The sequence below is a fragment of the Crotalus tigris genome, unplaced genomic scaffold (assembly GCF_016545835.1).
Source record: "Crotalus tigris isolate CLP2741 ecotype Arizona unplaced genomic scaffold, ASM1654583v1 scf7180000017573.2180621, whole genome shotgun sequence".
NCBI classification, from domain to species: Eukaryota; Metazoa; Chordata; class Lepidosauria; order Squamata; family Viperidae; genus Crotalus; species Crotalus tigris.
In genome coordinates, this window is record NW_024096483.1 from 1,784,368 (window position 1) to 1,802,044 (window position 17,677).

A 17,677-nucleotide genomic window follows, 5' to 3' on the forward strand; every position below is an offset into this window, starting at 1 on the left:
CCAAACCTTGCTCCTCTTTTCATCTGAGCAAAGAAAGAGAACATTTGTTCACACATTTTTGCTGGGATAGGCTCTTCAACTTTTTTATTATTATTATAAATTTGCTAAAGTTGCTTCTACTCTCCAGTTGCTTTTTTTCTTTTTTGTCCAAGAGACATCATTGCTCCCCTTTATCCCCTGGGGATTGCTGCTAATTTTGAACAGAGAAATAGGAGGTCTTTGCTGTGCCTCCTCTATTCTGCAGGGAAAGAGTCAAGGAATAATATATATTTAACACCGATCTTAAAGAAAATAAGACAAGAAATATAGAGACAGACGCCAAAAGAATTTGAGAGGGAGAAAAAAAGAAACTATTATGAGTAATCATACTAATGACCCAGCAACGCCACACAGCAACTGTAACAACCTAAGGCTGCATTAATAAAATAAGGCATAGTTCCACCCAGTTCTGTGCTAGCCTGGTCAGAGTTAGATTACAGTTCTGGGGGATGCTTTTTAACTATTAGAACTCTAGAGAAAGAAGAGATGGATTATTTGGAAACCAGATCCTATAAGGTTTGGTGGAAATAGCTATGTAATGTTAACTTGGAAAACATAAAATTAAAGTGAGACCTGACAGTTCTCTTAAAATATCTCAAACATTGGGGTGTAAAAGACTTAATCTCTTTTGCTTTAGAAGGCAGGACTAAAACTAATGTAGAAACTTCAGGGAAGTAAATATAAGGGCTGATTTAAGAAAATCTTCTTAAGAGTTGTTTGGAATAAACCAGAGGCTCTAGGATGGGCACCTATGGATCAAAATAAATGTAAGGATAGTCACACCAAGAAAATATACTGTACACGGTAACCAAATAAAAAAAGAAGGCTGAGCACACAAGAAATTTAGGTTCCGTAGTCTGTCTTAAGTAAAAAGTGCTCTGAAATAGTTCTTTAAATAAACAATATGCTTTCAGGGTACAGAAATATACAAAGCTGCACCATGTACTTTCAAGGTCTGTTGCAAATAGACCTACCAGCTTCCTCCTTATGTTTGAAAAACTCTGAAGGGAAGACGGAAACATTTATTTTTCGACTTTAATGTTTGCAGAGTCATAGAAGCCAAGACACATCTCACTCAACTAGCACCTTTTAGTATCCAACTTGCTATCTTTAAAAAATAATTGGATGTTCCACAACCACATGTAACATTCATTATCTAGAAGTTAAAAGTACAGTAATGACAAAGAACACCCACACACAAACCAATAAAGTCTTAAGTACATCAGCACATGACACGACCAGACAGTTCCCTAGTGGGGCCTATCAACAATAGTGCTGCTACTGCTGTACCATCAGCGCAAACTCAAGATCCTGCATCACTCAGGGATCTCCTGATTCAGAGCCACAGGCTTTAAAAAGTTGAGCAAAAATATTGCTAGTCCTCATTACTGTCTGATAGAAGGAGGGAAGAAGGAACAGATAATTAATGCTCGAAGAGGAGAGAGAACGTACAGCAGAAAAAAATGAAAAAATAATAATAATTTGCAAGGACCTTTGATGTAGCTTTCTCTGCCCTGGTATCTGTCACTATCACCTGTTGTATACCTCAGTTTTCAAGATACTGTAGTATGGTTCTGGGAGCTGCTATTGTAATTTTTCACACATTGACCTGGAATGACGTTAAGAGTATACTGAGAAATTCATCAATATGTTCCCCAGGAATTTATTTATTTATTTATTTATTTATTGTCTGAAGTTTATACCCCAAGGGAGAAGATTGAACTCAGATTGATGCTTAAATTTTTACACAAAAATCTGTGCAATTTCAACATGCTGAATTACAATCTGATGTATCCAAGTCTCTCTGCTGCATTGTGGAAAAAAATGTTACATGTTTGCTGATTTGATAAGGCACTGGTACGGTGTACTACATTAAAGTTCTCTACCATGAACTTTTTAATTTAATTGAAGAAACAATAGCTTGTGGCATACAACAAATAAGAACATACACAACAAATAAACAGCATTGTTTTAAACATCTTATCAGAAGTGGAGAAAATGTGCAAAAGTGTATAGCAGACAAATAATCAAAGAGAGTGAATTACCTGTAAGTGTCTGTGTAATTTTGCTGACATGGAAATGATATTTGGGAAAATATCCAAATGCATCTAATTGGTGGGTAGGCTTTAAGTTTAACTTCAAGGCAAGTATCTTCTTCTATGCCAACTTCAAAATCTTCCTTTGCATTGGTTATATTGATAAACCCTTTATCTGTTAAATGATAGATCAACATTATGTGGCAGGATTCAGTATTTATTTGAAGGATTTGAACATAAGCAGCTTTGGTATTCCTCAGTTTATAGCAAACAAATGACTATTGAATGGATGGCAGACTTTCATTCTGATAGAGGCACAAATACTGTATGAGAATACACTGTAGGCCTTCCTAGGTCATGGGTTTTTTTTTTTTTTTTTTTTATAGTTCAGCTATATGTTTACAAGTAGTAGTGGGCTGCTAGATTTTCTTAGGAAACTAGAGGCTGATCTTTAATGTGATAATATTCCCTTGTTGTAGTGTATATTTCTTGGCAACTGAGAGGCAGAGAATAGAAGTTATATTTGACTTGACAGTTATTAGCCATTAGTTGCCATTTCTTCCTTAGAATCATTTACCATAGTTAACTTTTTCCAATAATGGTGATATTGAATTATAGTTTTCATAATAATCCAATCAACATGTTCATTCCTACCTTTACTAGAAGGGCTATTTTAAATACAATATCTTCTGAGTACAAAGTTTTGAAACTAACAGAGTTAGTAAGCCTTGCAATCAGAGCATACCGTGTTCAAACTATTTTGATCAGTAGCTCCCTCTAACTTATCAAAGATTATGTTTTGCAAAAAGCATTTTCTTTCTGTGCAGAAGAAAATAGATTAAAAAATTGCTGGACAATTATATGCATGTTTGAATAGGGTTCAGATTATCTGGAGTATAATATAAGTCAAACAACTGTGTAATAAATTTTCTATTCTCCTATATCGGGGTGGACAATTTTCCCAAGGGGCCATGTGAAAAACTGGGGCTGTGAAGATGTATAGTTCATCCATGGACTCACATATGTAAATTGAAAAAAAAAGCAGTTGCCTTCAAAATAAAAGCAATGCAATTGTATTACATCCATGACGTACACTTATTTATGTTTGATTTCTAATTTCCGATTGATATCATGCGGGCAAGAAAGGGATTATACTATAAATATCTTGTACATCTGATTGCTTATTTTTCCTCCCCTTTTAGTAAAACCAAATATTTATTTGCATCAAGAATAATGACAATTGTTCAAATCTCTATTACAATTGAAATTACCATGGTTAAATCAATAATGTGATTGTATGATAAGCCTAAAAATGTTTTCTTTTCAATTTTAAGAGACTTGAGGAGTAATGCATGAGGGGTAAGTATGAGCCACAAATAATCACAAAATCAATTTTTCGGTTGTCAATTGATGGAAAAGCAAGGAAATTAGATTCTTCTTTTGCACAGACTTAAAGAACCTTAACTGGCCAATAACCCTCCACTCCAATAATACAAAAAACTTCAAGAGGAAAATTGGCCACAGTCACTGGCATGAACTTATGAGATACAGTATTTGGGGGGGGGGAACCGTGTGTTTAGCTTCATTGTCAACATTCTATAGAAAAAACATATATTTTATCCCATCAATTACCTCTACTGCACAAATCAACATAAGTAAATATGTCTTACCTAAAATTCTAACTACAGCAGTTTTCTCGGCAGCAATTTCTTTAGAAGAGCAAGTATAATTACCATCATTATGGGGTTCCACGGATGACATAAATGCATACAGAGTCTTAACCCAAGATGAACTCAATAACCATCTTCCTTCTAGGATCATATTCTAAATATTTAAATAAAGATTAGAATGTAAGAACTAATAGCTTTTATTCAGGATGGACCTATATAAAGTTTCACCATTGGGGGATACGTTAGTGGTGGAGTTTATTAGAACTATTGTTTTACCTATTTTATTACTAGTATGTCCTGAAAGGTATAGTTGTACTGAGGATACACGTTAAGACAAGGTTAGGATTGGCCCAGAGAACTTTAGTAATAAATGGTTGATAGCTTGAACAGAAATGAGGAAAGAGATAGATTAGTTGGAACACTACTTCCCCATGGATCTGGGTGAAAAAATGAGACCCAGTGCTTACATATTTATTTTTATTTCCTAAGGATAGTGGGCAAATTTAAGAAATACATTGGAAAAAATGGAACTTGTTTAAATATATGAAGACCTTCATAGCCAGAACGTATCAGTTCTTTCACTGAAATCAGCCCCAATCCAGCCTGATAAAAATTATGAACTTCATCATGTGTTTTGTTCAGAGACATGCACAGGCAAGGGATCGTAAAATGTGATTTCTATTCAAAACTAGGGATGTGTGGATCAACATAAATTTGCCTGATCTTCTGCTTAGCAAATCATATTGTCACTCCAGCAGATTTACACTTGGATTGTAATGAATTATCTAGATATATACTAGCTGCCAATTTAAGGGTAGGGCAGGGAGACAGGAGATTATTTATTTGGAAAATGAATGGGGTTATTGGTTTTATTTTTATTTATCTTTTATTTAAAAGATAGGCTGCCTAGAAAATGACCAGCACCTGTGCAGCTACTGTTCTGCCTCTGTAATCCCTTTCCTCGGCCAGCATAGCAGGCTTGGCTATAAAAGCAGAATAACCGAGTTGGAGGTCTTCTAGTCCAACCCCTTACTCAAACAGGAACCCTATACTATTTCAGACAGATGATTGTCCATTCTCTTCTTAAAAGCTTCCAGTGTTGGAGCATTTACAACTTCTGGAAGCCAGAATGCTGGCATGCATTCATCTATGGAAATAAAGCAGCTAACAAGATACTTATCTCTAGCAGTAGGACTCACAAGGTGTAGTAGTTGGAAGAGCAGTAGTAGGTGTAGTAGCAGTGGCAAAGAGTGGAGTGGTGGTGACCAGTGAGTACTAACCTATGAATGCTTGTGTGTCTCTCTCTGTGTGTGTGTGTTACCTAGAGACCTGTATTGTTGTATTGGCTCTCGTGTTTTTGAGCCCACTGACTTGGGTATACTTAAAAGAAGCTGTGACACTTTTCAAAATAAAAAACTATCTGCGTACTCCAAGAAGTAACTTTTTCTTTCTTTTTCACTGCAAAATAACCCTCTGTAGACATCATGGATTTAGATTTTGTTCAGAGATTTCTTTACAGTAGTTTGTGAAATACTAATGGAACAATTTAATCAATAAAGAGAATATTTGTAGTTCAGAATTAAAATGAGAGGGTCCTTTGTGCTCTCTGAGCTTGGTTGTTTTCTTGCAGACATTTCGTTACCCAAACTAGGTAACATCATCAGTCTAATTAGGAATGGAGTTTGCTCTTAGTTTGAGTAAACTCTCAAACCTAGCAAACAAAGGAACAGTTTAACATTGTAGGGTAGGAAGGGAATTAACCTTTGAGAACAACTCTAATGTAATGTAAGAAAGGAGGCTATTGAAAGAAACCTAGCAAGTTAAGAATGCTGATGTCATGGTTCCAACAGATGAATCTCTTCAAAAGAACTTCGAGGCATTGTTTTCCTTAAAGAATCTTTTATTCGAGAAATAAAGTATCGATACTACATAGCCAAAACTGAATTCCCCTCCCCTGGCACAAAGTAGCAAAGCACAATTCCCTCCTCCAATTAACAGTCATAAATCACATTCCCCAATTAACTTGAAGGGTGGGCTTTCGCCCCATCTCTCCTGCCTGCCAAATTTCTATCAACTCTGGACCTAATAACCTTGGGTTCCCACAGCTGAGTTATTATTGTTATGACTAGCTGGATTCTCATCCACATTCCCTCTCCCAGCATGAACAACTCTAAAAGCGATAGAGAAAAGATGGCTACATTTCCATCTGTTGTCAAAGCAGGAACATCTGATGTTAGCAGCATTGACATCTGAACAACTCAAACATTTTGTAAAGTAAGGAGAATGATTAGTATGTTTCATAACAAATTGAATTTGGTAACTGTTATTATTTGAATTGGAAAGTATGAGAAATGAAATATGCTAAAATCATACATTTTATTTTGTTTAATGTTCAAAATTGTTAGTAGTAATTGTCACAAGAAAATGAACTATTACCTTTTTTAATTGCTCGTTTCCAAAATGCCACTTATTTCCAAACTGAGAAGTGTTATATTTGGATCTGCATCTTAAGAACAATGGGTCTCCAACTCTGAGAAAAAGTTCCTGCACAGGGCTTTCAGATGTTCCACTCAGATCTGTATTTTGACCAAACATTATAAACAAAAATGCTGAAATCTTATATAACTTGTATTGCTAATACAAGAGAGGCCTATTTTTCTATGATGAGACATTACAGTTCTTGCAATGTGAAATTAGTGAGTTAGGAGATGCCCGAAGTGAGCTGGATATTCCATGTGTCTCATAAATGGTAAACTGCCTGCCTGTGATTTCAACACTAAGTATGTATTTGTGCCCCTCAGTTTAGGTGAGTGGTGTCCAATCTTGACAACATTAAAACTTATGGACTTCAACTCCCAGAATTCCCCAGCCAGAAAAAAAAATCAAGCAAAAAAAATCAATTTAATCTTATTTCCCCAGTTTATATAGATATATATTAGAACATTTAAAAATGCATTGTAACATTTTGCACAAATGCCAATCTAGTACATATCTTTACAAATGTTACTTACACTATGTTCAGTGTTATTTACTTCCAACAAAAGAATTAGGGTTAAAGTCACAGTTCAGTTGCACTGGTATTAAGATTTGTAGCTAATGTTTGAGTTTGTGCAATTGAATCTGGTTATATACTTGTGCTATAATAACCAGCCAAGCTTACCAGTCTTCCCCAAATGTAATAAATCCAGTTTAAACATCTGGCTGACTTTGGGACTAGCCATAAATACTTTATGTAATGAAGTATTAAAGGCAGCCCTCTGCCTATGTGCCCATGAGTAGTTCTTTCTATGCTGAAGTTTATTCTTGACCATAGGAATCCAATGGCACAATTAACACAAATTAAGATGTATCCTAAGGCAGATACAGTTTGTACTTGAGTATTACCTATTGTATAAAGCTCCGTGCATACTTTCCCCAGGTTATTAGTTGCACAGCACCATACATGCGGTTCAAATAACAAGTCCTCTTGTCTTAAGTGGAGCTGTGCTTTCTCAGTTATCAGGTCTCCAGAAACAAATCTGCACCTATAAATTAAAACAGCAATAAGTGAATATAAATAAAGTGCACGTTGATGATGATAATACTGTTTTAAATCATAATCCTCTTCATATCTTTTTAGTATAACAAAAAATATAACAGTGCAAGTAATTATATTCTATCACAGGTAAGAAACTTTATTTTGCTTCCTAAATACAGATTAATTAATTTATCACCCTTTAGGATTGGGAAAAAACTGTATCTGAATACTTTAGTGACATAGAATTATGCTTCATCACTGAATGGCTGCAGTTGTGTTTCAAAATGCCCACAGTTCAGTGAGGTAAATGGGGTTGTGATAACTGCAAAATATATGTTTTTATTGTCAACTACTAAGTTTAATATAAACTGAATGGTCATCATCAATATACCAAAGATCTCCATCCACTACATCAGTGTTTCTCAACCTTGACAATTTTAAGGCATGTGGACTTCATCTCCCAGAATTCCACAGCCAGCATTGCACACTGCACTACATCAATCATTTGACTACTAAAGACTTTTAGTTGTTTAAAAGGTCTCATTGGCAGCTGAAAACATCTACAAATTCCTGTAACCTAGCCTGAGCTACACAAATTTAAGCAGGTGTTGTCTGGGCATTTAAATGTATAGCCACATATAAGGGGAAGTTAGGTCGAACATTTCCTGAAACTTAATTCCTAGTTTCCTTACAGTGTAGAAACAATGAGGTTTTTTGCTAAAAGCATGATCTTATAGTCATTTTACCTAGCAAGAAATTTTAGGGCAGGAGGATCATTTTGCAATTTGAATGGATAAGTATGGAATTTATCAGAAATAAATTCCATCTGAATAAATTCATAACATTTGCCATAGCATTCTGTCAATTTACTACATGACATCTTCTCTTAGAACAATATCTCAGTCAAGGAACTACTAACTCAGACAAACAGTAAACAACAGCCTGATCAAGAAGCCACCAAGAACAGCTACACACCAACACTAACAGAACAAGCCACTTATGTATACTATAAATAGAAAGCAGACCCCACTCCCTTATAGTACTGATGATGTAACCTGGTTGGGTGATGAAGCACCTGCAAGAAAACCAAGCTCAGAGAGCACCAGGGGCCCCACAGTTCAACCCTGAGCTACAAATATTTTCTTCTGTTGGCATCTTCTGTCAGTGGGAAGATGCCCAAATATAATGCAAAAATAGAGAGTTCCAGAAAAGAAAAAAGAAAAGAAAAGAAAAAGTAATAAAAGAAAAACAATAGTTTGGAGCCACTTACTTGTCGTCAGGAACCTGGCAAGGGAGCCATTCAAGAACTGGTGTAGGATGTCCCTCTGATATGCATCTCACACCTTCATCACCGTGTTTCATAAAATATGGCTTTCCTGGGCTTCCTATTGAAATTAATGCATATAGTGATTTTTATGTATGTATGCATTTTGAACATGAATTTTAGTCATCTTTCTATGTTGATATTGAAAAAATATATGCAAAGATTTTGTCCCTGCTACGTACATACCAACATTACTAATCTGTTTCTCTCCCACAAAAAGAGTAGTCTATACAATCATAAGTTGAAGAATTAGATATGTGGATAATTTACTATTCATTAGGGCTAAAAGAATCTAAGTCTAAATGCTATTGCTAGTACTATCTTTGTTTCCATCATGCCCATATACTTCTTCATAAATTGCCTTTTGTTACTTCAACTTCTCAACTTTCACTTTTTGTGGATCTCATCAATTCCACCCAACCATGACTTTCTGGGGCTTCCCCTTGTGTGTATTTGTTTTGTGATACAAATCTCATTTATTCTCTCTGTGACCAAACCACAATATATTTCTTTCATGCTGGCTTCTTGCTCCTCCATTTCATTGATATTCATTCAGCATCTATTAATTCTTGATCCTACCTTTTCTTATTTTACTATTCCCAATGTATGTATGTATATGTGTGTGTATGTAAGTGTGTGTGTGTATTTATTTTGCTTCTCCTGTCATTTCTCTAAAACTGTCAAGTTCATTTATTAAACCTGAAATTGCATTACGGCATGTACCTATTTTGGTGTACAGATATGTCTTCTGATATGTGTACTTACAGTTCAATTTGCCTAAACTATATTGACCATTCCCACTAAGATAATGCACTTTGTGCATTATTTTTATGCAAGCCAGTACAATATACTTTTTTAAAAAACAAGAAATGAGAGCTGCTATGAAAAAATTAAAAGAACTGTGAATTCAAATGATAATCAAACTTCAGCTTGTACATTGGCTAAAATATACAACATTAAGTAAATTAGTATTTAACATTAATTATATTTCTTCTCGCCAATGCTAAAAGTGCAATTGCTGGCCATGCTTGGGGGAGAAAAACAGATACTTTTTCTCAATGGAGATAATTGGCTACTGTATGTTTAGTCGTGCACATTTAATAAAATATGAATAAATATATAAGCTGTAGTATAAACTATATTTGATTAAATATTTGATCAAATAACCTCCTGAGTAACTAAAGAAGCCAGGAAACTTTTTAATAAACATTTTAGGGCTACATTGCAATCAGGAACCAATAGATAGCTGTTTCAAACAAAAATCAAGATACTAAGAGAGTGACGTTATCTTCCCAGACCAAACTCTTAACTCGAAGCCATGATTTCCAAATGAAATTCATTGAAAACTGTAATTAGCAGATAGCTTCATTTATTTGCCAGCTTGTCCAAAGGTGAATCAAAATGCCTAGGCTTGTTGCAAAAAAGGACATTCACACATTTGACTCTGTGTGTGTGTGTGTGTGTGTGTGTGTGTGTGTGTGTGTGTGTGTGTCTGGGGGGGAGGGAATTGAACTTTGATGTTAAACACTTAGTCCAATTATTTCTATTGAAAACAGAACTGTGTAAGTTTGTTACTATATCCTAATTCTTATTTCAGCAGACTTCCTCAAACTGCACTCCCAGGTTAATTAGAGGGCCAACTGCTATGCTGGGCAGGAATTGTGGAAGCTGCTGTTCCAACAGATCTGAGAGAGCCTTATAGCACATATTAGATTACTGGGAGTAAAATGTACAGTTTTTATGCTTATTTTATCTAGGTTAACATTTTGGTTTAAAATAATGCCTTGGAAAGTATTGGGGAGTTGGAGCTTAAAGGAAGAGAATCCGTGCATACCCCCCAAAAACCCATCTCAGTTATCTCAATCATACAATGATTATTTGATGCTAGTTTTTCAGCTAGTGCAATCTGTTTTCTTTAATAGAAAAATCATCTTGACAGAACTCCTGCATTGCATTTCTTAAATATATTCTTAAATATAACTTCTTGTGTAGTTGACTCTCTTATAATTTTTTTAAATGGGGAAACAATGATAATTTTTAAATAGCCTCATTTTAAAGGTTTTGAAGACATTGAAGTTCCATTAGCTACTATTTTTACACAAGTTACCAATTTGTCAAGTACAAAACAGGGGTGGGGAGAGAAAAACCTATGTTTAGAATTAAGGAACAAGAAGTTGTTCTTTTGTTTTCAGTACAGAGTTCACTCATACAACAGCACCACTCTCAGTTATCTTCATATTATCAACCTAATTTAACTGGCATGGTAGCTTTCAGCACTGTTGTGGTCAAACTATTGGGAATCAGAAGCTCTTGTTGACAGATCACAACTCATTCGGAGAACTACCAGTCAATCCTATTATTTCAGGAAGTTTAAAAGTATCCCAGAACCACTCCCATGTCAGTTTAATACTTTAAACTTTAGGGAAACATGAATTGACTCAAAGCATTTCAGAGCTTTTCCTTAAGAAGGCTGAAACTGCTCTAGTTTTCAAGCAGTGAGCAGCGTGGAAAAATATCCCACGATAATGGAACTAACATGAAAGGTGGATTATAAATAAAAAAGGATAAATCATTCAAGAGCACAGAATCCAAAACATCTTAAAGTTTCAAAGTCCCTCATTTCTACCCATTTCTCTCTCCTTTGAATGTTAGTCAGAACAACCCTTATCTGGAAGCTATTTATATATTATCAAGAAAAGGACATGCTTTAATACACCCCATGCCAAAGGGGATGTACTTTATAGACACCAAAATGTAGAAATTGTTGTAATTAAATAGAAATATAATACATGCCATCTTTATAGAGAAGATTATGAGCAAGTGACCGGTTAATAATAATAATAAAGTTGGAAGGGACCTTAGAGATCATCTAGTCCAACCCCCTGCTGAGGCAGGAAATCTTATACCATTTCAGACAAATGGCTGTCCAGTCTCTTCTTAAAAACTTCCAGTGTTGGAACATTCACAGCTTCTGGAGGCAGGTTATTCCACTGATTAATTGTTCTAACTGTCAGAAACAGTTTGTGTCCAAGTACTTTTTGGTGCCTAGCTAGGACCTTAAACTTCCTTTACTCCTCTTGAAAGGGTCCAGTCTAAATTTCTAAGGAGTATATTCCAGTATGCCCTTGAGTTCTAAATGTACTATTAAGGAGGGAGGCAGGGCCATCTTAAATTGAAACACGTACATAAACCTATATTGTAGCATATTATCTGAACTTACGCTTTTTTCCCACAGGTTTGAGTTATTCTTTTTTTTAAGGACAATTACAAATCAATATAGTATATAGATCTATCTCATAAAAACTTCAGTCTCTCAGCTTTTCACAGAGGTGTTCCTAATCATGGGTTCTGAGTATGTACTCAGTGCATTGAATCAACCTATCAGAGACCTGGAAATGCAACAAGATCAACCTGCTCTACTTTAAGAACATTTGAAGAACAGTATATTCCTTTTACAAACCAGTGAGATACAGCACTTAACTGTTTCTAAAAACCAAAGAGCACTTATTTTAGCACGCTTCAATGCTCTCCAGGCAGCAGCTTTTGAGAGTTGATAGAAAAGTCCCCTAACAGCTAAGATTTTGCTTCTGTGGCCAAGGGGCACTTGAAACAGCAATTCTTGCTATACTGTATCCTAAATAAGGGCTCAAAGACCTACCCTATAACTTATCTGTAAAAAAACCCCTGGAAATTCCTTTTTATGTTGTTGTTGTCAGATCAGTATGATTAGTCTCCTTGAACACAACTAAATGTTGCTATACTCTCTATAAAATTAGGCAGACTTTTATTATCCATTGACAAATCCAGCACCAATTACAAAAATCATTGATATTCATACCCCACATATGCAAATGACAGGTATATCTGCCTATTCAATCTCCTGCCCAGGAGCTAACTGTAATGGTGGGGACCTACAAAGCTTCTGTTCTCTTTTATTTTCTTTAAATTTGACCTGAGAGTCCTTTCAGGTTGGTAGCACCTAAATGCTAGAAGTCCAAAAACACTGTTGAAGCCTTTATCCTCAAGAAAGGAAATATGAACAAACAGTGGAAAAAGAAGCTTGCAAATGTAGTGGTAAATTTCATGAATGATGCAGGATGATTATATTTGAACACTGGGTGCTATCTAACAAAATGAAATTCAATGGTGAAAAAAGTAAGGTTTAGGCAAGAAAAACCAAATGTACAGGTATAGTATAGGGGGTACCTTGCTCAATAGTAGTAACTGTGAGAGGGACCTCGGAGTCCTAGTGGACAATCACTTAAATATGAGCCAGCAGTGTGCTGCAGCTGCCAAAAAAGCCAACACAGTGCTAGTCTGCATTAACAGAGGGATAGAATCAAGATCACGAGAAGTATTAATACCACTTTACAATGCCTTGGTAAAGCTACACTTAGAATACTGCATCCAATTTTGGTCACCATGATATAAAAAAGATGTTGAGACTCTTTCTAGAGTACAGAGTACAGAGAAGAGCAACAAAGATGATTAGGGGATTGGAGGTTAAAACATATAAGGAAAGGTTGATGGAATTGGGTATGTCTAGTTTAATGAAGAGAAGGACGAGGGGGGACATGATAGCAGTGTTCCAATATCTCAGGGGCTGCCACAAAAAAGAAGGACTCAAGCTATTTTCCAAAGCGCCTGAAGGCAGGACAAGAAGCAACGATGGAAACTAACCAAAGAGAGAAGCAACCTAGAACTAAGGAGAAACTTCCTGACAGTTAGAACAATTAACCAGTGGAACAACCTGCCTCCAGAAGCGGTGAATGCTCCAACACTGGAAGTTTTAAAGAAGAAACTGGACAGCCATTTGTCTGAAATGGTATAGGGTTACCTGCCTGAGCAGGGGTTTGGACTAGATGACCTCCAAGGTTCCTTCTAACTTTTTTTATTACTATTATTATTATTATTATTATTATTATTATTAAAACCCATGGTAGGACCCTTGGACTGGATAGCTTTTCAAAGGGGAGACAGTTCTCAGACATCTTTCAGAAGGTTGTATGGCTTCTATTTTTTTAAAGGAAGAATATACCTGTAACTATATAACAAGTTCCTACAGAAAAATGCATAATAATTACAAAGACTAAAATAAGGATATTCATAACTATAAAGAAAATACATTGGCTGCAATGTATTCTGAAAGATTTCAATGAAAAGTTGATAAATATTTTTATATAAACTTAATTATCATCCATTTGTTGAGCTTCAAAAAATAAAAAAAAATTCTAGCCATATTAACTCCCATATTTTCCAATATTAACTATAAATTTAATTCTGACTTTTGCTTTCCATTGCTCTGCTATTAATGTTTTAGCTACTCTTAGTACAATTAATATACAGTACCCTATAAATCTACAAATTCTGTATTTATAAATAACATTAGAATACCCCAGCAATTGACAACTTGTCCTTTGTTAATCATTGTATGGCATTATTCCAAAATAAATTAGTTTATATATGATTAAAGTATGAAGAAATCTGCTTTAAATGAAATCTCCAACAATAACATGATAATTAAGATACATTTCATTTAACATATATAGTATTAAATAAATAGCTTTACATACATTTTTTAAGGTTTGCATTTAAAATATTAACTGGAGACATGTTCTACTTGTAAAGCGAGACATGAAACCACTCAGCCTCCATGTGTCGTACTTACTTCTTATATTTAACATAAATACTATAGTATAGTTGTTGGTTTCAGTTGTAATGAATAGTGTGTGATTTCCCCCTTGGGTTTCTTTGATTTGTGGGAACTCCACTGAAATGATATGCCTGTTGAGACAGAAAACAAGACTTCCTTTATGAAATAATTATGAAAAAAAACCTTTAGTGTGAGGAAGTAGGCCAAAACAACAAGCAAAAAGGAAACAAAATCTTGCATATGGACCAGATAAACCATTTCATGAATCACCTACAGAATTAGGTTAGCTAGAATGACGGTTCTTCTCTACTTAGACTTCTCTGGAAGTTTTTGAAATCTCCTACAGCTCCAAACTATAGTGGCTTCCTGCTTTTAGCTTTAATACACAACTTCATGCAGAAAGATTGGCAGTCTGACATAAGCAGTATAGTTCTAACTGAAGGTTAGAACTTAATGAGTCCTACTTCTGTGAATTTTAGCAAATAATTTAAGGTGATTTGTCAGAGTTTAGACACCACATTCCTTAACTCATTTCAAGTTTCTTATTTTATTTGCAGTCCATTGGTAGAGCTAATATATAGTTGGGGCTTCTCCTTCCCCTCCCTTCCTTTCCATTTTATCTAGCAACTGACCCAGGTTCAACCAGTGAACGTAGCTGACTGAGAGGTAAATCTAAGTCTCTCTCTTCCTATCTAGCAGCATCACTTTTAAGATATGATCTTTGAGAAGCTCTCCCAGTGGAATACAGCAATAGGCTAAATGGCATAACTTTAGAGTTAAAAGGCATTACTTTTTATTTATAACATTTATGTAGCATCCATCTTCTAACAAATCCCAATCAAAATTGTATTTATAAATTGGGAAAACATCTAGTCGTATAAATATTTTGTGAGAATTCCCCAATTGTATTCTGGAGAAGGAAATTTGACTTCCAATTTCTTCCATTAAGCTTCTGAAACCCTCTTCCAGCCATGCAGCTTTGATGTCAGAGAAGAAAAGGTGCATATGAAACCTGGGAATTAGAATGTTGCATTGAAAGATTAGGTGAGGATTTGGCTCCATGAGAATCTAAAGCTTTCCTGTTCTTCATTTCTGCCCAATCTAATAGGAATTAAGGGAGAGTCAGTTGCTTGAGTAGGATATTAGGGATACGTCCCTCCTTTTCACTCCCTGATGAAGCATAGTGCTCTGTCTTCAATTTTGCTCCGTAAGAATGAATTAGGACAAGTATAGGGAAGAGAGTATTATGAAAAGTTAAGAAGGGTGACTGTTAAGTGCTGAATATTAAAGCTATACGTGAAAGGGAATGATGCAAGAGAATTTTGGACTACAGTACAGTGATTAGTGTTACTTCAAAAGAGGCAAATAACCATGCAGCTATTCACATCTTTAAAAATTCGAATTACTAAGAAGAAAATTCATGTGCACAAAAAATTGCAATTATTCATTTGAGCTTTTGCTGGAGATTCATGTGAAGTGGAACAAATATTACTTTTTGCTCTTTTTGTTTTTAATGTGCTTTGTTTGTTCTTTGCTTACCGGTTCTCCAAATCCAGAGAGGAATTACATTTTTTCCAGATCTCTTTAAAAACCCAGTGGCAGACGATGTTCTCTGAAATATTTAATACTGCTTTTAATCTGACATTTTCAAGCACACCAACTTCTACCACTTTTGTTGTTTTGTAGATATTCTCAGTGTTTTGAGTATTCAGGGAACACTGGAGGTCTTCAACATTATCTTGCATCTGCTTTGTAAAAGATAGAAAATACATGTTTACTGTGTTGCACCATTTGTTTACTGTGATGCACATCTGTCTTGCTTTTAGAGAAACAACATTGAGAGATAGTTTGTATGCAGCTTGTGCTATACAGTTCTCTATAAAAGATCTGGGAAGCTACTACCAATAAAGGTAGCATTTCCCTTCTATCTTTCCCAAATAAATGAGTCCATTCCCTATCTCTCTTTGTCCTCCCTCCTTATTCACAGAAAGAGATAAAGAGGTTACACAGTTTGATTAGCAAATGAAGGCTGAGGACACCTTTTGGGGTGAATGCTGTGAGAAAAAAACCCTTGGAGAAGACATTTTGAAGTAGGGTAATAATCTGAATTTGTACCAAGTAATTTCACATGCTTAATTTATTGGAATATGCAAACAAATCAAATTACTCCAATTCTAAACTAGATATAGTTTTCCATCAAAGGCACCTCTTGCATCTTTTGAATACAACATTGCCGTTATCAGGATACTCAGCCTGGAAAACAGCCAGATCTTAGTCTTCATAGTTTGAAAAAATGCTGTCTATCACATTATGCCTGTTAAGCTGAGCCTTCCTAAGGATTTTTTTTCCGTATGTTTGCCATAGTTTGTAAAAACACAGAAAATGAATATGTAAAGCACAATATCACTACGTTTTGAAATAGGAATTATGAAACTACTGTAGCTTTACTTCCTTTCAGTTTGGGGCAGTATGGGGTTGATAGATATCAAATTTAAATTATGGAGTGAAAATGTTTCTAGCTTGGTTTGACTTTAAAAACACAAAACCTTCCTTCAGATACTGACATATTTTTATTATTAATTTAACAATCTAATTTTGCATGAAAGGAAAACCTTCTTGTAACAGCTGCATTCAGTCATCCAAACTACTTTTTGCCCATTACTGATAGTAAATCAAAGCAATTTAAATCAGTAAGTCAAAAGGCAAAATCAGTGTTGAAATTAGAGGTGTAGTATAGATAGCCCAGGATCCAAAAAACACTTCAACACCCCTCCTCCCTTGCAAATCTAGGAATCATTCTCAAAACTTCACCAAAATTTGTCACTAAATTGTAATTTATAGTGTGACAGAAAAAAGAAATTATTAAATAAACCAGGAACAGTAATCATGTTACATGCATACAAGTATTTTAATTTATATTTTAATTAAAGTAAGTAATTTTTTTATTTTGCTTGAATTCTATTCATCATGGAAGTATAGCTGACAAAGTGTCACTCAAAGCCATGTATGATACTCATTAAGAAAAGGGTTGAGCATACCAAAGTTAAATCAAATTCCTCATTGATATGTCTTAATATACAGTAGTTACTTGCAATGCTACATATTTGACTACCACATGATGTAAATATACTACTAGACCTACTACTAATATGAACAACGAGTCTAGATCAGGGGTGTCAAGCTCGCCACATCATGTGATGTGTCGCGACGTATCGCGACTTTTTCCCCATTGCCAGAGCTGGGGTGGGCTCAGTTTCGGTAGCACACATCTGACCCACAGGCTGGCAGTTTGACACCCCTGGTCTAGAGTGACCAAAAATACTGATTATGCAGTACACACGGGGGATTATGATGAAGGAGATGGCAATAAGGACAAAGGAGTTATACAGAAGAGCCAAGTCAGGACATGAGGATAGACAGTTAGCAAAGTATGGCAGA

At 35.2% G+C, this 17,677-nt stretch overlaps 1 protein-coding gene across 5 annotated transcripts in view; it reads right to left on the reverse strand.

Annotated features, from left to right (window-relative positions):
• Positions 1 to 17,677, reverse strand: part of FLT3 (fms related receptor tyrosine kinase 3) — a 60,099-nt gene that overhangs the window by 25,238 nt on the left and 17,184 nt on the right. For 3 of the 5 annotated variants that reach the window (XM_039356851.1, XM_039356824.1, XM_039356843.1), the window contains 7 exons: positions 15,779 to 15,987; positions 14,255 to 14,370; positions 8,533 to 8,647; positions 7,130 to 7,269; positions 6,182 to 6,321; positions 3,746 to 3,899; positions 2,085 to 2,250 (listed from right to left, as the gene is read on the reverse strand). In XM_039356851.1, coding sequence (XP_039212785.1) covers positions 2,085 to 2,250; positions 3,746 to 3,899; positions 6,182 to 6,321; positions 7,130 to 7,269; positions 8,533 to 8,647; positions 14,255 to 14,370; positions 15,779 to 15,984 — 1,037 coding nt within the window. In that variant the 5' untranslated portion in view covers positions 15,985 to 15,987. The remainder of the gene's footprint in view (positions 1 to 2,084; positions 2,251 to 3,745; positions 3,900 to 6,181; positions 6,322 to 7,129; positions 7,270 to 8,532; positions 8,648 to 14,254; positions 14,371 to 15,778; positions 15,988 to 17,677) is intronic. The other 2 variants (XM_039356860.1, XM_039356836.1) reach the window with 1 other exon arrangement.